This window comes from Nasonia vitripennis, assembly GCF_009193385.2.
Source record: "Nasonia vitripennis strain AsymCx chromosome 1 unlocalized genomic scaffold, Nvit_psr_1.1 chr1_random0002, whole genome shotgun sequence".
In the NCBI taxonomy this organism is placed as follows: domain Eukaryota; kingdom Metazoa; phylum Arthropoda; class Insecta; order Hymenoptera; family Pteromalidae; genus Nasonia; species Nasonia vitripennis.
In genome coordinates, this window is record NW_022279588.1 from 4,434,500 (window position 1) to 4,459,672 (window position 25,173).

Genomic DNA, 25,173 nt, shown 5'->3' on the forward strand with positions numbered 1-25,173 from the left:
CACCGCCCTCGAATGATGTATTTACCTAGACATAAAATATTACGGAGCGCACCACCTAGACCTCTTCATCAGCCACCCCGTACACCTAGACACCGTCTTCGAATATACATTTATCGTCTCCATTTATCTCAACCGTAATTGCAGATATCATCTCGTGATATGCATGTGAGTCATTTTATATTCACAAACACATAGAATTAACAAAAGATTATACTTGCACAAATAACTATTTGCAGCATCCCTTTGATCTCGACCAAAACTGCGGATTTTATTTTGTGATATGAATGAATTCTTACGGCATTCGTCATATGTCACGAACACAAAACTTTAAAAAACGATTATATCTGCACGAGTAATTATTTGTAGTATTTCTTTGATGTAAATCGAATCTGCAGATAACATTTTGTGATATGCATGAATACATAAATTGTCTTTTCATATTCACAAACAAATAACTTAAAAAAAAATTATATCTGCAGAAATATTTAATCGCAGCATCCCTTTTATCTGGACCAAATTTACTGATTATGTCTTATGATATGCACGAATACATAAAGTATTCGTCATCTCATATTTACAAATAGATGGTTTTAAAATAATCTTTATTTATCCATGTATATATATGTCATAATAGATGTAAAAAATATAACAAAAAAATTAATTAATTGCGTCTATTTTTTGTAATTGTTTTTACAGCTTCCAACCTACCTGGACCAAATCTTGAAAATGTTTTTTGGTAGGAATGCATCTTCTTACTATATGTACCTGTCTTTACCAATCAATAGTTTTTTGTTTATAAAATACATCAATTTTTGTGGAATAAATACAAAAAAAATCCGGACTGTCATTTTTTAAGTTTTTTCACTGCTAAAAACTAATTGAAATTTGATACATTTGACATTTTTTTCGGGAACTTGAATGATTTTAGTTCAAATAAAATTTTTACCGTAAAATAGATCTAATTTTTTTCTTTTCACGAGTTTTAGAGGGTTGTTACAAAATTGACTAAATATAAAATATAAATATAGTATAGAAGATATCTGCCTGCTAATGTATGACGCGGTATTTGATACATAATTTAATATATAATGTTTTGGATGGTTCATTGTCCAAAAGATTGCAGACCCCTTTGTTTTTTATTATAGAATACGAACACAGCCGTCAATTTTTTTTTACTTAACCAACCTAACCATCAAAACAACAGGCTATTTATTAGATATGTCGCTCGCGCAATTTTCTAAAAACGATTTTTACATTTTAGCTTTTTACTAAAAAATAAAATAAATGCTCGACGAAATCGCTTAAAATCTTAGCAGCGGATAGCTTTTTTTATGGTAAATCACCAAATAAAATTTTAAAGCATTTGACTACATTATTTTAGAAATCAAGGTGCTCGGTAGCGCCCCGATGGCAAGTATAAGTTTTTATACACTGTGCCGTCGGGGAGCAGCGCGACCCTATTATACTTTGAATTTGCTAAATAACCTAAATGCGTTTTATTATCTCTAATGATTTCTAGTCTGATATTATAATTTGTCTAATAAGTGCCGAGAGCTCCAGCCAGTTTGGTACAGAGCGTGCTCTATCAACTGAGAACGTCTCGGAACCTTTGGCTCACATCGCTGGACTGAAAATTGGACACTGGTCAATCGCTCCAGGATATGCTGACTGCGACATGCGAACGCGATACACAAAGGCAGAGGAAACAGCTCTTTAATAAGTAAACTTTTGTAAAACTATTGTTTTCCCGAAATGAGCCAAGGACTACAATGTTTTCCTCTTGATCTTCTGCAGCTCAGAAACAAGTTCGAGGCGGGATGCGACTGTGTCAACGATCTCACCGAGTTCGGGGACCAGAAGTACCACTAGGACGCGAGGAAGATGGATTAGACACATTGAAAAATCACACCGACATACTGGACTGCGATATCAAGAACGAGACCAGTAGTGTGATCAGCGGCCCCTTTGTATAAGCTCGTCTTCAACTTCATGAGTTCTGACCGCTCATGCTTGACGATGACCCCGTTGATTGCAAAGACGACCTCTACGGCTAATGCTGGTTGTTAGACTCGTGCCAGAGCTTTCCTAAGCGGTAACTATATACTCTTCCTCCGAGACCTCATACGTTTGTTGCTCCAGGATAAGCCGAAAATGAACGACAAGATCTACCTTTCTGTGTTACAGCTCTTTCAACCTCGACATAAGTAGCTGCGATGCCAACTCAATCAGGCCTCTGCACATATCATCGGTACAGCAGAATTTGTCACGGCTAGGGAGCGCAGCAACGACGATCGCGGAGTTGCTTCGACGTTCAGCAGGCGTCACATTTCGCTCAAAACAAAGCTAAAGAAGTCCGCGTGTCCGTGCTCGAGCAAGAGCTGCAGCAGCTTCCGGGCGGCGCGTCAGACAATCGATGAAGATTGGCAGTGCTGGAAACCTGAGCAGCCTCAAGCTTCGCATACCCGTGACACCTGACGAAAGCCCACACCACGCTACTGCTGCTTTTCAAATATACAGCAACAATATTTAACTACATAGTCACGCTGGAACAACAACCATGTTGCAGTAGCATTCTCTCGACAGGTCGTTTGCGTCGAAGCTATTTCTTTAGAAGTTTAGTTAATATTAAACGGGTGTGAAACCGGTTTGAAAAAAACCTTTTACAAGGTAAAATGTTGACAACTATTAGTTATGGCTCTATCCTCACAAATCTGATGTATCTTTTTATTATGATTCTTATTGCTTCTGAAAAATTTACGAAATTCTTTAAAGAATTGTCAAATGTTTGGAGCTTACAAAAGTTTCTCCATATATTCTCATAAATATATACGTTAGTGAATGTAGTGAAATCAGTTTTGAAAAGGTCAAGCATTAAAGATCAGCAGGTAAGCTAGAATCAATCATAACTAATAGTTATGAAAAATAAGATAATTGCACTTTTTGAAATTATTATTTTAACTCACACTTGCCGTCCCGTCGTCTTATCGTTTATCGATGAAACACTCAAATTATTGGTTTTGAGGTGTGCCTAAATCTGTCGATTGAAACGAATTATAATTAGGACATTTTTTATTATAATATAAGTTTATTATAAAAAATAGAATTTTAATATTGCGGAATCGGCTGAATTTTTCTAGCCTCATTAAACAATCAAGTTTTTTTAGTAAATATGCACGTATGATGTGTATGACGATTAGTAAGTATTATGCACATCGTAGACTACAAGACGACAGGATGGCAAGTGTAAGTTAAAATAATAATTTCGTAAAGTTCAACTATATTATTTTTCATAACTATAAGTTATGATTGATTCTAGCTTACCTGCTGATCTTTAATGCTTGACCTTTTCAAAACTGATTTCACTACATTCACTAACGTATATATTTATGAGAATATATGGAGAAACTTTTGTAAGCTACAAACATTTGATAATTCTTTTGAGAATTTTGTAAATTTTTCAGAAGAAATAATAATCGTAATACAAAGATACATAAGGAATCAAAAAATTTTCAAAAAAAAATTGATATCGTACAAACCATAGGGGTTTGAAAGCTGTGCAATGAACTTAGCCAAAACACATAAAATATCTACTTTTTCCCAAATCTCAAGTGCAATAAGGCCTTTTTACGTCCGTAATCGAGGCACAAAAAAACTTATTTTTTTCAGTTTTCGATTTATAACTGAAAAAATAAGTGGTCAAATCACTTCAATGGTATATAGTTTGACGCGTGACCTATCGACATAATTTTTTTTCGCGAGGTTATGATGTTTAGTTTCAGAGATATTAAGTTTAAAAAAATCACCTTTTTCATTTTATCTGTCGAACAAAGCGGTCGATCCCGAGGACCAAACAAGGAAAAGTAGGTAATTTTATTCTATTTCAAATGCATTATATCTGAATTGTTTGTAACAATGGGATGATTAAAAAAGCGCAATATAGTGTTTTTCAAAAATCAAAAAATGGCCATAACAAAAAAATAGTAAATAAAAAATAACGGTTTTTCTCGAATTCAGAATCCAAAAATATATATGCATGTCTAATTTTATTGATATTTACACACGCGCGCGCGCGCGCGCACGCCCACACACACACACACGGACATTTTCTAACACTTGATTTGAACTCCTAACACACCAAAGAGTATTTTCTAGATGTTTTGACGAAACTCAAAATTTTACTATTACAAAGCTTCCTCTAGGAGAAAGCAAAAATTGACGCGAAAGGAGGTTGTTAAAAACAACTATTAAAAGTTAACAGACAAAGCAAAACAAGATTTACATTAGCCTGGGGTGCGTAGTTGCACGGGTTTTGAAATCTTATTAAAATATGTATATATTATTGGATTTATATGCTTATGCTTTTATATGGTTAGCAGAAATGAAGGAATAGAATATTTATTTTAACTCAAGTAATACAGAAAAATAGAAAAATAGTTAGATATGTTGGTATCGGTAGTCATGAAATGTACTAGGTTATGAGTGTCAAATTTGCATGTAAAACCACTTATTAGCAATAATATCATATTTGTTTTCTACATCACTTCTAGTAGAAGGTCAGACCCATTCTAAAACGTTACAGCTACTATTTACTATATAAAGGTATCTTTTTACTGTATTGAGTTTGTCGGAATCCGAATCAGACATTCAGATTTTTATATCTTAAGGTTTAAAATGCAAGTAAGGTAGCCTTAACACACACACACACACACACACATATACAGGGTGACCCAATTTAAACGGGCACCGCTCATAACTCGTCAGGGACAGCCACAATCGAAAAAATGGTAGAGACCAAAGTTGTAGGATATCGAAGGGGCAACCCGATGGTGACCTTGGATTTGACCTTGAACGCGTTTTTCAAGGTCATTTGAAGGTCAACTTTGGATTTTTAAATAGGAACCCCATTCTTTTATTGCGGGAATGGAAAGAGCGGTAAATTTTACGTTCAGAATGGTATGTTCGGTTGCGGCACTGAAGGTCATCTCAATGTCCTGCAGCCAGAATGAAACCCCGCCTACGTAATTCCTCTAGCAACGCCAAATTAAAAAAAAGTGGTAGAGACCAAAGTAGTTGTATAGGGGGGGGGGGAGAATTGTGACCTCGAATTTGAGCCAGTCCTACAAGGTCATTTCAACGTCAAATTATTTTGGCAAGCACCACCAATACTCGTGGATCATTTCGCTCAATAGTCATTACTCTATGACGTTGTCGTGATCTTTGAGGTCCTCGCCTCTCTCGCTGTTCAATTCTCTGGATCGTACTTCGAGATGGATGATGATTTCTGTTTGGGAAACGCCTCCGATATAATTGTGCTGCTGCATTATAATTTCTTCGACACTCTCCCAAAATCAATAAAATATCAACAATTTCGCTTCGACTATAGTCCGGCATATTTACTTAGATTATAAATATTACAAAAATAAAAAAAATGACTCAAATCACATATTTTCAATTATTAAATTAGTATTTGAAGTCGATAAATATCTAAATAAATTTAAAAATTCTACTGCATTACTAGAACTTAGACTGTTTTCTGCAAAAAATAATAAATAAAAAACTACTTAAACAATTATTTAATTGCAGATAGTAATTATTAATTTTTTATTATAAAATAATTTATTGATTAGGAAGCTTTTATGAAATAGATAATAAATAAATATTTTGTAATTCCAAAAGTGTTAAAAGTAAATTTTAATAGATAACTTATAAAATAGTTAAAATTGTATTTTAGTAAAAGATTTATTTTAACTTATTAAATTTTATGAAGTGAAATCAAACTTATACATACATTTAAAATATGGGTAATTAATCGGAATATTTAGCTCTTAAACAATATTTTCTAGAATAATCGCTATGACTTGAAATTATATCAAACATTTTTTAATTTTAAGTAAATTGATTCTTCAAGAAATACCTTCATTACGTATTGCAGAACTTTTTTTATACAAGACATTAATACAAAAATTTTAATAGAAAATGTATATTCGTATTATTTTTAATATTAAATGAAAAGATGTAAAAAGTACAATCTTCATTTGTTAACAATAATAAATATTCTGTTACGTTAGATAAAAATTTTTTTACATTAACATAACTTTAGATGCAATATTTTATATTAATATGTATGTTATTAATTAATTATTATCGTGTTAAATACAATATTTTACAGCTTACATATTGTACAAGTTTAAATAATGAACATACATTTTTTAGTGTTGTTGGTTGTTTATTATTACTTATCTAATAGAAAAGTGCAAAAAATGTAAGTACCTACCAATTTCTGCTGCAAAAATATTTCTAATAGAATTAAAATATTTATACAGTGGAATTATCACTAAATAATTATATTAACTGTTGCCAGTAATTGTATGTATAATCTGTGTGACGACATGGTATGTATTACAAACTTTATAATTCTGCTTATACATATGTATTTTCAACATGCGTGTTTACATGTATGTGTGTATAGCATATGTATACAAACATACGTATGTATGTATATCTATGTATACTTAAAACAATAATAATTTATGAATAAATTAAATGGAAAAACAACAACGTTATTTAAAAAAACATAATGCAATTTATTTCTGATTCAAATAATAAATGCGTGTAAAATAAATATAAAAACTTTTTTACTTTATACTTCGATGTTTTACTTTTTCTTTTTCTGTATCGATGGCTTTTTATTGTAAAATTCTATTCATATTTTGGCATTACGGTTTATCAATTTATGATTTTTTAAAAATAAAACATTTAATATTTTTTTTACGTTTTTATCAAACTTTGACGTTTTTCTACAATACTTCGATGTTTTACTTAATCTTTTTCTGTATCGATGATTGGCTTTTTAATAAAAATTTTCGTTAATATTTTTGGCGGAAGGCCGAGTGTGAGACTCTTTCGACAATTTTCGGAGGCTATTTTTATTTTTGCAAATCGAAAGTTCGGGCGGCAGGTACGGCGCGGGGCCGAGGCGCCTGCTTGAAAATCATTCGTGAGTTAAGCGTCGTAGGGGAAGGTTCGACGGAGTCGCGGTGGCAAGACTGAGCGCGGGACTTATTTTAAAAGGCTTATTTCGGGAGCCATTTTTATTTTTCGCACATCAGGAGTTCGGGTAGGTAGGTGGCGACCACCTAGAGGAGTCATTCGCAAGTTAACCGTCGGAAGGGATCATTCGGGGAATAGCGAGACTTATGTTTGGACGCTAGCGAGGGCTCATTTGCGTCTTGGCCGCTGGACAGAGAACATCTAAGAAGGGATTTCATCTCGGATACAAAGTAAAAGTAAAGTTTGAAAAAAAATAATTTGACCTTGAAATGACCTTGTAGGACTGGCTCAAATTCGAGGTCACAATTCTCCCCCCCCCCCCCCCTATATAACAACTTAGGTCTCTACCACTTTTTTTTAATTTGGCGTTGCTAGAGGAATTACGTAGGCGGGGTTTCATTCTGGCTGCAGGACATTGAGATGACCTTCAGTGCCGCAACCGAACATACCATTCTGAACGTAAAATTTACCGCTCTTTCCATTCCCGCAATAAAAGAATGGGGTTCCTATTTAAAAATCCAAAGTTGACCTTCAAATGACCTTGAAAAACGCGTTCAAGGTCAAATCCAAGGTCACCATCGGGTTGCCCCTTCGATATCCTACAACTTTGGTCTCTACCATTTTTTCGATTGTGGCTGTCCCTGACGAGTTATGAGCGGTGCCCGTTTAAATTGGATCACCCTGTATATATATATATATATATATATATATATATATATATATATATATGAGTGAAACGTCCCATATATATATATATATATATGGGACGTTTCACGTCAACCGGACCATCAGTGCACCCAAAATTTGGGTTAACCTAACAAGACGTTTGAGGTCTCAAAATGATCGTCTGGTCAAGGGCTTTTGAAAAAGTTCTGGCCTTTTCAAAAATCCAATGTGGCGCATAAAATATGGAGCCTGAAACCCACGTTTTCATAGCATATTCAACAAAAACAATAGTAAAAATGTTCTAATTTGTGAAATATCCCACCAAAAAGCATGTACAACTCATGATAGGACATATTATTGACAATGCTGACGGAATTCCAAAATCAAAAATGGCGGAATCAAAATGGTGGACATTATACCTCCACCAAACCCATTTTACCGCAACAAATGATTTTTGATCAGTTTAAAGTATCGATATGGGAGTTTTCGGGGTCATTGAATCTTAGCTTGACCTCGAAATTTCAAAATTTAAAATGGTGGATCCAAAATGGCGGACATTATACTGCCACTAAACCAATTTTACCGCAACAAATGATTTTAGATCAATTTAAAGTATCGGTATTGGAGTTTAAGGGGCCGCTGAATCTTTTTTTAACCTCGAAATTTCAAAATTCAATATGGCCAATATAAACTGGCGGATATTTATCATAACCCACCCGCAGGCTCTCTCGCGAAAAGCCCCTGCTAACGCGCAACCCGCCGAACACGCCACGCACGCTGCAGCGCTTATCACCGCGGCGCTAGTACCGCAGCGCGCCGCTAGGCGGCTGCGCATTACCCACAAGTGAAGTAGCGTCGCGGAGGGCACATAAGGAGGCCGGGTCCAGCGCTGTACCTCGCCCCTCTTCCAACAGCCTAATGCTGCAAGTACACGGCTCGTGTCCAATGACAACTTGTGCAAAGACTTCAGCAAATAAAACTATTTTGTGGCAAAGGAATTTATTGCTTTCAAGTGATTTATTTCATCCCTCTTTTTTACCTACACCCCCAACCCCTTCCCACGTTTAGCAACCCATAGAAAGGAATATTTTCTTCAAGGAATGCTTTCTTCATCGGCGACTTTTTCTCCAACAGTCCTTTTTAGGATAGTTAATAGGTACATTAATAGATACATTGGCGACTTCTTCTTCAACATCCTTTTTAAGGCAGTTGTTGAATAAATCTTACTTTATCGGCAACTCCTTGTTCAACTGTACTAGCCGTAATTTTGTTATTTCTAACATTTTTTTTTGTTTTGGTTGTGCTTTCTCATATCCTACAACAATGTCTTCTTCTGCGAAAAAATATCGTATCGATAGATGCGTTAATCCATTTGATATTAATACAGGACACAGCAAATCTCTTAGGACGATCTCCAAAGAATTTCAAGATGTCTATCCTGATTATCCAACATCTTCACTGATTTGTGATACATGTAGAAAGTCCTTTTACAAACTACATGATTTGTCATCTCCAAACGTCAGTATGAGTGTTGAATTTGAATCAGAGACTGACTCACCTTCGGTTTCAAACACGGATGCACCTATGCAAGATGATCTTACAGATATTTTAACTGGACTTAAAAACAAATTCCAATCCCTGCCGGAGAACGATCCATTACGTGTCAGTATTCTTACTATTTTGCCCGAACACTGGGCATTAAGTAAAATTATGAACCAATTTGGTGTGTCTCGCAGAATGACTCGTAAAGCAAAACAGTTAAGAGAATCAGATGGAGTTTTGGCTTCTCCTGTTGCAAAACGCGGAAAAACATTACCTGCAGAAACTACTCAGAAAGTTGAAGATTTTTACGAAAATGATCTTAACAGCAGAATTATACCAAATAAAAAAGATACCGTCAGTATTTATTTATATGGTGAAAAAATAAAAGTGCAGAAAAGGTTATTACTTACTGATATTAAGAACCTTCATAATCAATTTAAAGAACAGTTTCCTGAACATCCGATAGGGCTTACCAAGTTTGCGGAACTGAGGCCAAAATGTTGTGTCTTTGCAGGATCCTCTGGTACACACAATGTATGTGTATGTACGATACACCAACATTTCAAGGCTATGATTGACGCAGTAAATATAGAAAAAATCTCAAACAATATTCTGAAAAATTATAAAGATTGTTTGAATTTCGTTCTATGTGAGGATCCCAAACCAAGTTGTTATTTGAATGAATGCAAATTTTGTCCGGACATTCAAAAGTTTTCTAATTACGTTGAGAACATTATGGGTGAGCACAATATTGATCAAGTCATCTTCAGCACGTGGCATTCAACCGATAGATACACTTTGATAAAACAATGCCTAACATCGCCAGAATTTATTGAAACTTTATGTTCTAGCCTAGAAAAGTTGATACCTCATCACTTCATCGCTAAGGAACAATCAAAGTTTATTTCTGGGAAGAAAAATAATCTTTAAGATGAAGAGGTTCTTGCTCAATTGGATTTTGCTGAGAACTATGTTTTTACAGCCCAAGATGCTGCACAGGCATTTCATTTTAATAATGATCAAAGTACGATTTTTCCTGCTGTTGTTTATTATAAATCTGAAGGCAAGCTAAAGCATTTCAGTACAGTATCTATGTCCGACTGTACTACTCATGATGCCACTGCAGTATACATAATGCAGCAAAATCTTCTACCTGAAATTCGCAAGGTTTGTCCCACAGTAAAAAAGGTAATATATGTGCCCACAGTAAATAAGGTAATATACTGATGGTGCTAAACAGCATTTTAAAAATCGTTATCAAATGAGTAGTTTAATGAGTCATAAGAGAGATTTTGGCGTTGATGCTGAATGGCACTGTTTTGCAACAGCACACGGAAAAGGTAGTTGCGATGGAGTTGAAGCGATAGTAAAGAGAGAAGCTACAAGAGCGAGCTTACAAGCTACAAAAAATAAAGCAATTCTAGATGTTAAAGCTCTTTATTCATGGGCTAATGGGCGATCATTCAATATAAAATTTTTCTTATACACCAAAAAAGATCACGAACAAACTCGTCAATTCCGAACAAAGAGATTTAAAAACTGTCCACCTGTCACAAACATACAAATGGGGCATGGATTTATCCCAGAAAATAATGAAACGTTGAAAGTCATGCATTTCTCAAATGCCAATGAACCTAGGAACAGAGTAATTTATGATATCGGCGAAAGCCATTTATCACCAGTAAAAACTCCACGAACGAGGAGCCAGAATTGATAAGAGTGCACAAAATGTCATTAAAGATTCATTTGGCTAAATTATATATTTTTTTCATCCACGCAGGCATATACATATACACAGAACAATAGAAAAATGTAAGTGCAAAAACCGCAGACAGATAATTCTAAATCTAATAGACCGGAAAAATATAAGATTCATGTGCACAAATACTGATTCCGATAATACATTTATAACCATTTACCTCACAAACCCCCATATCGATACTTTGAATTGATCTAAAATCATTTGTTGCGGTAAAATTGGTTTAGTGGCGGTATAATGTCCGCCATTCTGGATCCACCATTTTAAATTTTGAAATTTCGAGGTCAAGCTAAGATTAATGACCCCAAAAACCCCCATATCGATACTTTAAACTGATCTAAAATCATTTGTTGCGGTGAAATTGGTTTGGTGGTGGTATAATGTCCGCCATTTTGGATCCACCATTTCGAATTTTGAAATGTCGTGGTTAAAATAAGATTCAGTGACCCTGAAAACCCCCATATCGATACTTTAAACTGATCAACTATCATTTGTTGCGGTAAAATGGGTTTGGTGGAGGTATAATGTCCACCATTTTGATTCCGCCATTTTTGATTTTGGAATTCCGTCAGCATTGTCAATAATATGTCCGATCATGAGTTGTACATGCTTTTTGGTGGGATATTTCACAAATTAGAACATTTTTACTATTGTTTTTGTTGAATGTGCGATGAAAACGTGGGTTTCAGGCTCCATATTTTATGCGCCACATTGGATTTATGAAAAGGCCAGAACTTTTTCAAAAGCCCTTGACCAGACGATCATTTTGAGACCTCAAACGTCTTGTTAGGTTAACCCAAATTTTGGGTGCACTGATGGTCCGGTTGACGTGAAACGTCCCATATATATATATATATATATATATATATATATATATATATATATATATATATATATATATATATATATATATATATATATATAGGGCTTTAAAAGTATTTTTATTGAAAAATTCAGAAAATCTCACAAAAAAAAAGTATTAAGGTAGTTTTAGTTAAAAATGCATCCCTTATGAGCTACAAATCATTGAAAATAGGCAAAAGTGCTTGAAACCTCAACTTTGACCAGCTAGAATCCGAAGCCAAATGAAGGAATCGCGCTGAAATTTTTTTTTGGGAGTCCCGTACAACATAGAATATATATATATATATATATATATATATATATATATATATATACAGATCAGGCAAAAATTAAAATTTTCATATCTTCGATTTCACGGAGAAGCACCATATATATATATATGGCAATTGGGCAATTTGGAGAGATTTGACATTTTCAGAGATAGGTCTTAGAGTAATATAAATAGATTTATTAGGACCTGTACATACCCCTACGACTATCGGTTTCGCTATCTATGGCCATGTATCATTTACTCTAAATTAAATTTCACTTTCAGCACCCCACGAAAATACGTCCGCGTCCTACGAAAAATATGGTGTGCACCACAGGCTAAGTCGGTTTTTTAACCTTGTGTGGTTGCGGTACTCGTCTTCGGCTCGTGCTACTTTGCCTCCACTCGTCTGCAAACTCCACACTTGGTCTTAAAAAGCCTACTTTATGCCCTTGGTACTCAATATACTAGTTTAATATATATCTTATATGTTATATCTATCATATTTATGAATAATTATTTATTGTTGTTTACAGTTTAAATTTGCCATCGTAACGGCTAATAAACCGCATTTCATCAACGATTCGCCTGATTATTGTATGGATATTGGAGACTTTAGGCCTCATCAGAATCAAAGTATGTATAGAAATCTATAAAAAGTCGTAGTTCAAATATAATAAATAGCAACATTAATATATTAGTTGAGTGTATATAGATGCATCTAGCAATTTACATAATTACTTTAACGAAATATTATTATAAATATTTATACGATAGAATATATTATCGACAAAAATAATTAAGTGTGCGTAAGGCTTTAGCTGTATAAAACAGAAAGATAGCAGTTATATTGATATCTGGTTTTCCTTACTAGATACTTTTTGTCTAAAATTTCTATTTAATACTAGCGATGTTGCCACCTGAAATTTCGCACTGTAGTCAAAATATGATAACGGTGGCGGTGGTCGTTACAGTATATTCATAAAAGAATCGATAAGCTAAGTGACCCTGGACATTTTTTCGATCAACATTTTGCTTAAAAATATTTGGTAAAAAGAGTAAATGTAAAATTTGTTATGGTAGAATGATGGATTATAAACTTTCGTACATATATACCGCAAAGAAACAATAAAAATATGTATATTAATATAAGAATTGATATTTTACGCGTCCCCCGACAAAACAACGTGGATTGCTTAAAAGACTAGAAGACGGCTAGAATAGCGTAAGATAGACCCCCCCCCCCCCCCCCCAAAGAATGCAGAAGCGGCTACCAGGAGGGTTTTTGCGGCCCTATGAGAGGTGGAGTTTTAGTGGGTATGCCTGGCGTTGGTCACGGGTCAGGAGAGTCCCACACACGTGGAGTCTTGCATGGTTCCTGTCATGGTGCATCAAACATTTCTCCAACTTTCTAAATAAACAAAAAAAAAAAAAAACGCTGCCAATTCTTTGGCACGTAGCTTTTTTCAAGATAATGTATTGCTTTAATATCAGAATTGTTTTTACTTTTAGTACTTTTAGACATTCGTCACGATAACGCGCGCCAATTGCCAACAAGAAACAAACAGAAAGACTTCGGATCTGCTTCATGGAAGGACTTGGAATTAAAGTAGTCTAAATAGTTATAATAACCTTCGAGAATCATGATTTTTTAAGAAAGGTTCAACATTTAGTTTACGAGTTACAATGGTTAGGATAGTTTGCGGAACGCGTCTAAAAGTAGCGTCACTAGTAATCAAAAAATCGCCATGGAAAAAACGCACATGCTTAACTAAAAATAATATATAATGCTAACTAAATCTAAAATTTGAACTTGAATATTGCCTTTTTACTCCAGTTATCGCGTCACGTAGAAAAACGACTCTTTTTAGTTTTTGGTGTTTTTCTCAGGATCTGCCCCACGAAATGACTAAATTAAAGCGGTGTAAAGTCCTAATAGCCTTAAATAATCATGCTTTTTTCTAAAAAAGTTCGACATTTAGTTTTCGAGTATAACGATTTAAAAATTTGCGCTTCATGGTGTATAACAAAAGAACGACGAATAACAGTATAAATTTTAGGCGGTAAAAAGATAGGTAATTTTATTTTCTTTCAGGTACATATTAGACAATTCATTTTTATTAACTTTTCCAATAAGTTTATTGGAAAAAACTGAAATCTCAAAACTAAAAAATCACCATAGAAAAAAAAAACACGTCCACAGAATGTGAAAACGGACTTTTTTCCCACTATGTACTAGTAAAAAGTAGATAAGAAAATAAGACTTGGTGGGTTAAAATCTACTGAGTAGAAGCTGAGATACAGGCGTATACGAACATACACACACACACACACGCACACACGTACACACACATACATATGTACAGACATTTTTTACTAACACTATTTTTCGACTAAAACTACATCACTTCGTACATGTTTTTACACAAACTCCAAAAATTACTGTTACAAGGCTTCCTTAGGAAGAAAACAAAAAAAGGGGGGCTATATGAAAAAACAAATCAATTATCTATTGATCTATTATCTGTGTATTTTAATATATCTTATCTATTGATCTATTATCAATAAGGTATTATAAAATACTATATTGTTTAAATCAAATTTTCGTTATTTTAAAGTTTTGCTTCCTTCTTAAGGAAGCCTTGTAATAGTAATTCTTGGAGTTTGTGTGAAAACGTGTGAAAATTGTGTTTTGATGCAATTTTAGTCGCAAAATGGTGTTTTTGGAAAATGTCCATACAGATGTGTGTAAGTGTTTTTTTTTTGTTTTCTCTCTCGAAGAAGAAGAAGAAGAAGAAGAGGTGTTAGGAAAAATCTTAGAAAGACCATAGCGTGACTTTGTTTATGGGGTCGTCGAAACAACCCCATTCGCAATGCCAGTGTGTTTGGTATCGCAAACATTCACAGAGAACGTGCTCCGCATCTTCGTTAGCATCCAAACGAGCTGGGCAGTTTGGACTGTCGTCTAATTTAAATCGGTGCAGATAAGTCCGGAAGCATCCGTGCCCGGTTAAAAACTGTGTGAGGTAGTAGTTGACCTCCCCATGTTCTCTTCCAGTCCAATCCTCTATTTTTGGTATAAGGCGATGTGTCCATCACCCTTTGTCACTAACATCCCATCTTGTTTGCCATTCGGCCATTGTCTTCTTTCCTGCTGCATCCCAGATCTCCTTCTGAGTTTTGTCACTTGTTCTTCTTTTAGTTTGGAATACTTCCTTACTTTCCATCGCCAATTGGTCAATTGGCGGCATACCAGCATAATAATGCACACCGCATTGTAGGATACTGTACGGTAAGCGGACGCCACTCTTAGTGCACTTCGTCTGTACACAGTGGTTAGCATTCGGGCATACGATTTCACCCGCATCGCATCTGCCTATATTGGGGCTCCATATAGCATAATCGATGTGTTTACACTGGCTAAGAGTAACCTTCGTTTCTGAGTTGGGCCTTCTACATTTGGCATCAATCGTGATAGAGCAGCGCTGACTTTTGCTGCTTTATCGCTGACTATTTCCAGATGTTGTTTAAAAGTTAGTCTTACATCGGTGGTGATGCCCAAGTACTTGATGGTTGGTTGAGAAGCTACCTCATGTCCATCTACCGTCAGTTTAATTTCCTCGATCTTCTTCCTACTAGAGAAAAGAATAATTTCCGTTTTGTGGCTGGCTAGTTATATATATATATATATATATATATATATATATATATATATATATATATATATATATATATATATATATACATATAATATACTATAATTCTCTGTGAAATCGAAGATGAAAATTTTAGTTTTCGCCCAAACTGTATATATATATGTTCTACGTGTTGTACCTTATTCCCAAAAAAATTTCAGCGCGATTCCTTCACTTGGCTTCGAGTTATAGTTGGTCAAAGTTGGTATTTCAAGCAATTTTTTGCCTTTTTTCAATGATTTGTAGCTCATAAGGGATGCATTTTTAACTAAAACTACCCAGATATTTTTTTTGCGAATTTTTTTGAATTTTTTATTAAAAATACTTTTAAAGCCCTATGTATATGTTAAGGCTACCTTATTTGCATTTTAAACCTTAAAATTTAAAAATCTGAATGTTTGATCCGGACTCTAACCACCTCAATACAGTAAAAATGTACCTTTTTATGGTGAAAAAGTAGCTGTAAAGTTTCATAATGGGTCTGACCTTCTGCTAGAAGTTATGTAGTAAACAAACCTGATATAATAGCTGATAAATGGTTTTATATGCAAATTTGACACATATAACTTAGTGAATTATAAGTCTATCTATGCAAACAAAGTTACACGGCTAAGTTTGAGTAGTAAAAGAGCAGTATAAGCAACAAGTAGTTCCCAACTTCAAGAGCTGGGCTTAGCTCGTAGAAACATATCATGATATAATATCAGTATATAACATAATCAGTACAATCTTCAATATTTTTGTCTCTAATTGTTCTTTTAAGTATAAAATAATAATTTTTTGTGCTGCAAGATAATATTCAAAGTTTACAAATTTATAATGACTCGAAAGTTTAAAAATACTGGATTATTGCGTATCATAATTTAACAATTGATATTTTTATTTTTTGTAACAAACGTATGTCCCCTGCCATATAGAGAATTATGTAGATACTTTTCCAGTTCCAGCAGCCATCTTTATGACTATTTTTATAGTGATCGGATAAAACAATCCAATTTATATGCATAGGTAGGTTCAATATCCATTTTCATCACTTTTTAATTAAAATTATATCATGATATGTTGCTACGAGCCAAGCCCAGCTTCGGTAGTGGCAAATTACTTTTTGTGTATATATATATTAGGGTGTCCCTTATTTCCCGAATGTATGTAGCGGCGAAGCGCACCCCTTAGATCAAAAGTTTACACAAAAAAAAATAGGTTTTGAAAAAAAAAATTATTTTTGGTGCATTTAAGACGATGCTAAAGCAATCGACATTTTTAATAAAATGCGTGAAACGTGAAAATCTTATTTATCATTAATTTCAGTATTGTGGTTTTCGATATCTCACGAATGTAAGGAAACAAATTTAAAAATAGTTAAAATATATGTTTTTACACGTTAGAATGTGTCATTTGTTCAAATTCCCAAATATTATTTAAAAATAATTAAGCAGGATATGCTTAATACGTTAATATTATGATTTTTACGAATTTTCTTAATTTTACACATAACTGTTTATTGGTCGTGTGCGCCTTTTTATCGCCAATAAACGTCTGCTTTCGAATGAAAACTACTGTTTTTGGTCAAAATATAGCGCAATTTAACATCTATAATCTTACATCGGACAAGAAAACCCACTAAGGAACTCATAAATATTGCTTTTACGTATTTACGCAAAATTTGACTTTTTTATTTATAATGTTTTGCTTCCTTCCTATCAAATCCTATCTATCGATGAACTGTACGATAACTTTATACAATGGTTTATGGGTACAACAATGTTTGTTTTGGAGTAATACATAAGGATGAAGGAAGCTACCTGTCAAGGAATTAGCAGCGGTTTTGTATTATACTTTTTACAATGTTATTTTAGAAGATTGTGACATGGATAGAATATTTGAAATAGTATATTCAACATTTAAAAATGATACTTTTATTTCATTACTTTATATATATATAAGTATTACAATAGTACAAAGTTAATATTTTTCATCAAATTGTGAAAAATAGTAATAATTTTGTTTTTGGTAAATTTTAAGCTTTTTTGTTAAAATCTGTTTATTAGCATTTGGAAAAGTTTTCTTATATTCACTGACAACTTGTAATAAGTACTTTCTTTGATCTTCTTTCTTAGTAAGTACATTTAAATATTCTTCCACCAAATGAACAGCTCTTTCAGCTGTATCGTTTACGACTTGTAGATGTTGAACTATCAATAATCCCTGCTGGAAATGTTCATTTTTCGACCAACTTTCGACATCTGATTGCAAAAATATATTATTTATATTGAATCTTTTGAAAAAATTCAAAGTATAAGCATTCATAAAATAGTCAACTTCTTTGCCTACTAAAATCTCTATATCCTTTGCATTATTAAGGAAAAACCGTTTGGGCGCATCGATGCTTGAATCAACGTTTTTCCTTAAAGCTGCAACCATCTTTTTTTTTACCTCTGCTGAAACTTCCTCATCAAAGAAAGAAAGAGCGCTCGCCTCGGGGCTCAAATACCATAAGTGATTTTGAATTTTATGTAAACCTACCTCAGCTATTTTATAGTCAACACTTTTATATTTGTAAATGTTTTTAATAAATTGTAGATCTTGATTTGGTGCTTTGAGAGCAATAGGAGCAATGAACCATGCTTGAATGTATACAAAAATCACAAAAAGGCATATGACAAAAAGACCTTTTCTTTCTTTAGGTGTCAAAGAATACGATCCGCGAAACATGTAAATTTTGAGTGTATAAATGGCTTTGACGATCCAATGTGCATGATGAAATGCTCCAGGTTTTCTAAATTTCACCTTATTACGTGGTACACATTCCAGAAAAATTTGACTTAATTCAAGAAGCTCCTTATAATCATCACGAGGCCATTGAGAGTTTAACGATTTTTGTATAAAAGCTTTATGTGAGCGATTTGTTCAAGTAATTGTGGGTGATTGATATCATGTAGTCCACTTTCGTATTGACTTTGATCAATATTGTTCCAACTATCGTGAAATCTTTTGAATAATGGTACGTTTGGTCCGTTTGTACCAGGTAGTTTTTCAGCAAATACACCAGCTAAAATAATTTCGTATATGTGGTGACGACAAGGTAAGTAAAGTAGATCATGGTCTAAATATTGCTCTAAAATAACTGCTGCGCCATTACGGTAACCTAAATTAGAATTATTTGTATCACAACATAACGCTTTAATTGATTCTTTTAAACCCCAATCATTTAGAGCCCTGTAAATTGCGTCGGCTTGCGTTACACCTTTACCGTCTGGTAATGCTGGTACATCTATAATTTTCTCACTTTTACCATTAGTCACAACAATTGGTAATCTGTCAATATTTTTACCAATTATCGAATCTGGAATAATTTTTCCGTCCCAATGAAGAACTGCAGCATTTATTTCTGTATTGCCATATAACTTTTTAATCTTTTCCGCTTTTTCTTTGCGAATAATAGTTCGATATCTATTGTAGGAAGATTTATTTAAAATTAAATCATCAGTATTATAATTCAGGCTTCGGCTACAGCGCTTATTAAATGCACAGAGTTTCTGTATGAAATTATCTAATACTGAGACTACTCTTTCAGTCATCACATTAATCTGTCCTCTAATTTGTCTCGATTCATAGTTTCGACCTATGAGTTTATAATGTGAGCCAGTACTTTGTTGAGACAAAATAATAGTTTCTTCGGAAGATTGTAAGAACTGGCTTGATCCCAAAGATGGTCGTGATTCTGAAACAATATAAAATGTTTGAATGAAATTTCCTTAACTAGTTACTTATTAAGATAAGTAATGAGTAATCTTTGCTTTTTAATTATGGTATGCATAAGAGAATGTCTATTCCTTAGCTGTTTTTATTTTTTGTTGTTTAGAACAAATCTCACAGTTAATCAACAAGTTTAAATTAAAGATCATAAATTAAACGAAGCTGTATTTATTTCAATAAGTAAGCAGTTTAAAAACAAAACCAATCAGTCTGTTAAAAAACCGTGATAAAATTAGAATATATTAGTAGATTAGTTCAATTGTGTTGAGATAGTCGGTAATTAAGTGAAAGACAACGTTAATCTTCTATTATTAACTATAGTATAGAGTAGTTCATTGGTAGTGGCAGTAGCTAAACGGTTCGTCTGTTTACGTCACAGTCTTAAAGTAGAATAGAAAGAACCATGCGCAGTGCGCTCGCTCCCTCCTGCGCTCGTTTCGTTGCGCGAAATCGTTGCTCGCCAAGAGAAGGTGCCACGAGTATCGAATTCAGACAAGATTATAGTATTTACTAATATTTACAACAAATTTTTGTAAACTTTTAAAAGTTAAGTTCAGTCCCAAAAGAGCCTGTTCGTATAACCTGCAAACTTTCTATTCAAATATCTTTTTAAAATATGATTGGTAAAAAATATTGAAAAGAATCAGGAAGGGTCGAGATACTCTAGAAAAACATATTTTTTCAACACGTGCATGAAAAAGGCCCTTTTCGATGCAAACGAATAGAAAATTGAGTTTTTAATGCAGCGGGAGGAAATCGTACATTGTGCAACAAGGGGAGAAAATAAGCTATTTCAAGCGAGGGTGAGGTGTTCAGCACGAGTCGGAATCGAGGGCGTTATAAAAATAATCTTTACTTAATGCTTTTCACGATATTATTAAAAATTACGTACCTTGTGATATGTTTACAGGATTGTCTTCGTGGTTTTGATTAGCATTATGAATATCATTTTCACCGTTATTGTGATAAAAAATTTCGGGATGCAAGTTAAAAGATGGGACTCCTGGATCTGACGAATGCATCTCCTCTTCTCGAGTCGAATTATGTGTTTCTAAACTTGAAAATGATTGATCTATTAAATAACCATTTGTTAATAATATTTAAAGGAACAGTAGAAATAATTCTTAATCGCGACGTGACATACCTTGTGTCTCGTTAGAGTGCTTTTGAATTTCAGCATCAGATGAACTGTTTAAATTTTGCAGTCTACCAGATCGTTGATCAAGTAAAAATGTCTTTCTTGGTCCATCGATCATCTTCGATGCATCGCCATGAGCAATATCAAATAACGTTTTTAATTGATTGGAAAAACAATCTTCTTTCTTCTTATTTGAAACTAAATGTTTATTTTTGACTATTTTGAGATAAACTGAATATAAATTGTCCAATTTTTGAGTACATTGGTGATGCTGACTAGTGGGAATATCAGCTTTTTTCCAAAAAATTAGGAGTTCATCAATTACTATTTTAATACTTTCTTTTACAGATTTATTCAGTGTTTTAATATTATACAACAATACTTGTAAGACTTGCTGCTTGCTTGGTAATTGGTTTCTGGAAATGTGATCTGATGTTATTCCGATAAGGAATATATCATTTTCCAGTTGTTGCCTCGACATTTCGTAATATTGGTTTCTTAAAATGCAGGACGTTTATAAAAAAATCAACAAAGATAATCGTGAAATATAAAAATAGTAGAGTGGTAATTTTTAAATGTAAAAAAACGTAAGAAAATGTAACAACGTACAATAAAGTGTAAGATGTAAAAAAATCTAAGAAAATGCAATAAAGTGTGATATTTTGTTGGGTGTTGGACCGTTTTAACGTTTGATTATATTTTTTTACATCTTACATTTCATTATTTTTTATTACAATTTATTACAATTTCTCACTTTTTTATCAGTTACTTACAGTTTGTTATTAATTTTTTTACATTTCCTTAAAATTTGTTACAATTTCTAATATTTTAAAATTGGTTTCATTTTGTTGATTCTACTTTTTTGATAATTTTCATAAGTTTTATAAAAATATATTTTATATAAAAATGTAACAATTCGTATAAAAACGTAAGAAAATGTAAGTAAGTATAATAAAATGTACCAAATACCATTTACTTACATAATATTATACTTACATACGATTTCTTACTTTTTGTGCTTTCTTAAATTTTCTTTCATAAAGACAAGTAAAGAAACGTAAGAAATTCAATAAAATGTCGCAAACTGTAATAAAATATAAAAAAGGACCGAGACCCAACAAAACGATACAAAATATTACATTTTGTTACATTTTATTACACTTTCTTACGTTTTTTATGTCCACTAGAGAAGTATGATGATTTTTAGGCAAAATTTTAAATATTGTTTATTTTTCATTTCAATAGATCTTAAAGTTCTTATTCAATTTTATTACAACAAAATTTTTTAGAACATTTTATCATACTATTATCATGTTACATTTATAAATTTTCTTATTTTCTTTTACATAACAAGTATGGTATTTAAACATTTTTCCAATATAAAATATCTTCAAAATATTGACGTTATTACAATAATTCTTAATAAAAGTATTGCATTCAAAGTATTTTGAAATTATTAAGTCAGCAGTCATATTTGAATAGCTGTTATTAAATTCATTTACAAGATAAAACTTGACAAAAATAAATAATTAAAACTCAGGAAGACGTATACTATGTATGTAGGAACAATATTAAAGTATAAATATAAATAAAAAAATATAAAAACAGAAATTCAAATATGAATATGTTTTTCAGAAATATGCATAATTGGTTTGCTTATACACACATAATTCAAAATATCAAATTTCCCTGAAAAATAACAATTTTTCACCGACCTACGCTAAATAATTTTATCTTAAAACATGAACTTTTCCACACTTGTCACCAGTCAATAATATATTTTATACACTTTGCTTATATTTAAGAGGTATACATTATTACGGACACTACAGGGATAAAATTTTACTAAATGATTTTTTTACGTTCAAATTGCACTTTTTAAATTTTGCTTATTTTAGAGGTGTACATTATTACGAATGCTACACAGGATTACTAAATGATTTTTTTACGTTTAATTAGAATGCATCTATTTATACGTATTAACTATACAAAATTTCAAAAGCTCATTATGCCACGTCTATCTCTAAGGTCATCAAGCAATGTAGTCGCCACCTGGTGGACAGAGTTGAAACTAACTAAAGTAATTCATTTACATCCATGTTTCAAATTATACTACTGCATTCTAGTACTTTCATATTAGTACTTTAGTTTAGAACCGCTTAAAAAAATTGTCATAATATAATTACTAAAATACAATAAAAACTCAATAAATCAGATTTTGTGTCAATGCGTAAAAACAATGTTTATAAGTCCTTTAGTGGTTTTTCTTGGGGTTTTAGATATTAAATTGCGCTATATTTTGACCAAAAACAGTAGTTTTCATTCGAATCCAAACGTTTATTGGCGATAAAAAGGCGCACACGACCAATAAACAGTTATATGTAAAATTAAGAAAATACGTAAAAATCATAATATTAACGTATTAAGCATAACCTGCTTAATTATTTTTAAATAATATTTGGGGATTTGAACAAATGACACATTCTAACGTGTAAAAACATATATTTTAACTATTTTTAAATTTGTTTCCTTACATTCGTGAGATATCGAAAATCACAATACTGAAATTAATGATAAATAAGATTTTCACGTTTCACGCATTTTATTAAAAATGTTGATTGCTTTAGCATCGTCTTAAATGCACCAAAAAAAAATTCTTATTTCAGAACCTATTTATTTTTGTGTAAACTTTTGATCTAAGGGGTGCGCTCCGCCGCTACATACATTCGGGAAATAAGGGACACCCTAATATATATACATATACCAGCAGGTATTACAGGTATTGTTCACTATGCAGGTTTAAGTATTTTCTAAATTTGAAAATAATCTGTACTTTCTTTATCTGATTAGTAAATTTAAATTCAAATTAAGTCAAATACAGATTTGGTGGTATTTGCGAAACTAAGAGCAATATTAATAACACTTGTAAACAATTACAATTGGTTTTTATTTTGCTTTTGATATTGAAGGAAAAATAAGGAATTTTTACCTTAGTAAAAACGTTTGTGATTTTTAGGCCAGTTTTGAGCCAAAAATCACCAAACTGGTCAAGAAATGCTGAACGAACTGCCCTGAAAAGATCGCATTGTATGTACTTTTCCTGTCCTGCACTGGACAAAACTGTCGTATTTTTAAAATAAAAATATTCATCAGATTATTATAATGTTTATTGAGCAGTATGCTACTGTATTGTAGAAATTATCAAAAAGCTCAATGAAAATTTGATAACCAGTCATTATACGTTACAAAAACCTTTAATATGAGATAAATAGAGTTGACAAATTTCTAACCTAAAAGTACGAATATGTAACATCCAACGATGCTACTGCGCTTATTTTAAAACTACACCTTTAGCCTGTACTTTCGTACAATAGCTGGGTGCTTTGAATGTTTGCTTAATGTAGGAATGAAAGGAAAATAATTTTTTTATAAAATGACCCGGAGTTATTCGAATCTAAATTCTAAAAGAGTGAGAGAGGGATAAATGACCCGGTTTTAAACGGTTCACTTAGCCAAGCTATAGGTTTAGGCAGGTGTAGAGAAGTTATGATAGCAATATTAAAGTTACTTACTTTTTTCTTTTTTGTTGTTGCTGGGCGTCGTATTAACTGACACAGAGTTTATATTTGAGGACTTTGGAGATATGTAGAAGAAAACTTTAGACAGGAATTATAATACTCACAAAACTAATTTATATTTTTTTCTGCTTAAAATTCAACTGTTTGCTTACAAAAACTTACGTGCGTACAAGCGCGGAATAAAACTTAAATGCGTACTAGCGCGTGAATCTAACTATCGCGTACAAGCGCGAGAAATCTACCAAGCTTACTTAGAGCCGGGACCGGAGTAATGAACTAGTCTGATGTTTGGCAGCACGAAAGGCCTGGAGTCCTCCCTTCTCGATTTTGTTAAGGTCTCGTTCCGCCTAGATGCCAAAAATTAGAGTAAGAGAAGCCGTTATATTTGAGCTTTCCCTCACTTACGCCGAATTTGTGTAAAATTTCCCAAGCATTTTGTTTATCATTAATAATAGTTGAATAGAGTTTTGTATTAAATAATCAATATTATAATTTTAATGCTTGTGAAATTCTCTACAAACCGATACCAAATAACTATAATTAAACTTCAGTAATAAAGCTTTTCTGCGTGTTTGTTAAATAAAATATTATAAATAAATAAATTTACTATTGAATTTACTAATAAAATTTATATTTCATTTGTTTACAGCCTCAATACTTATTTTGTATACTCCCTTTTTATTTTTAAAATTTAATGAATCAGCAATGCATCGTTATAACAACCGTAGCTTCACACCGACCGATTATTATTATAACTCTGCAAAAATGATATACTCTACTGCAACAATCGTAGCTTCACACCGACCGGCTGTCGCAACAAAATATATGATAAAATTAAAATAAACAAATAGACACTTGATCCATTCATAAATTAT

General features: G+C 32.7%; 2 protein-coding genes across 7 annotated transcripts in view; one reads left to right on the forward strand and one right to left on the reverse strand.

Annotated features, from left to right (window-relative positions):
• The window catches only part of Usp7 (ubiquitin carboxyl-terminal hydrolase 7), a 611,141-nt gene that overhangs the window by 543,222 nt on the left and 42,746 nt on the right, over positions 1-25,173 (forward strand). For all 6 annotated transcript variants that reach the window (XM_032601215.1, XM_032601217.1, XM_031921170.2 and 3 more), the window contains 1 exon segment: positions 12,668-12,767. In XM_032601215.1, coding sequence (XP_032457106.1) covers positions 12,668-12,767 — 100 coding nt within the window.
• On the reverse strand, positions 17,522-20,632 carry LOC116415829. Its single transcript, XM_031921268.2, has 3 exons — positions 20,475-20,632; positions 18,158-19,547; positions 17,522-18,069 (listed from the first exon to the last, which is right to left on the reverse strand). Exons 1-2 carry the CDS (start codon positions 20,602-20,604, stop codon positions 18,694-18,696), a joined length of 984 nt encoding a protein of 327 aa, XP_031777128.1. The 5' UTR covers positions 20,605-20,632; the 3' UTR covers positions 17,522-18,069; positions 18,158-18,693.

What these genes read in the sequence shown, in the direction of transcription:
- LOC116415829 (XM_031921268.2), bottom strand. Translation starts at nt 20,604, where the DNA reads ATGCATTCGTCAGATCCAGGAGTCCCATCTTTTAACTTGCATCCCGAA. An exon ending in TCCTGTAAACATATCACAAG is followed by an intron (nt 19,548 to 20,474) that starts GTACGTAATTTT and finishes ATATTGTTTCAG; the next exon opens with AATCACGACCATCTTTGGGA.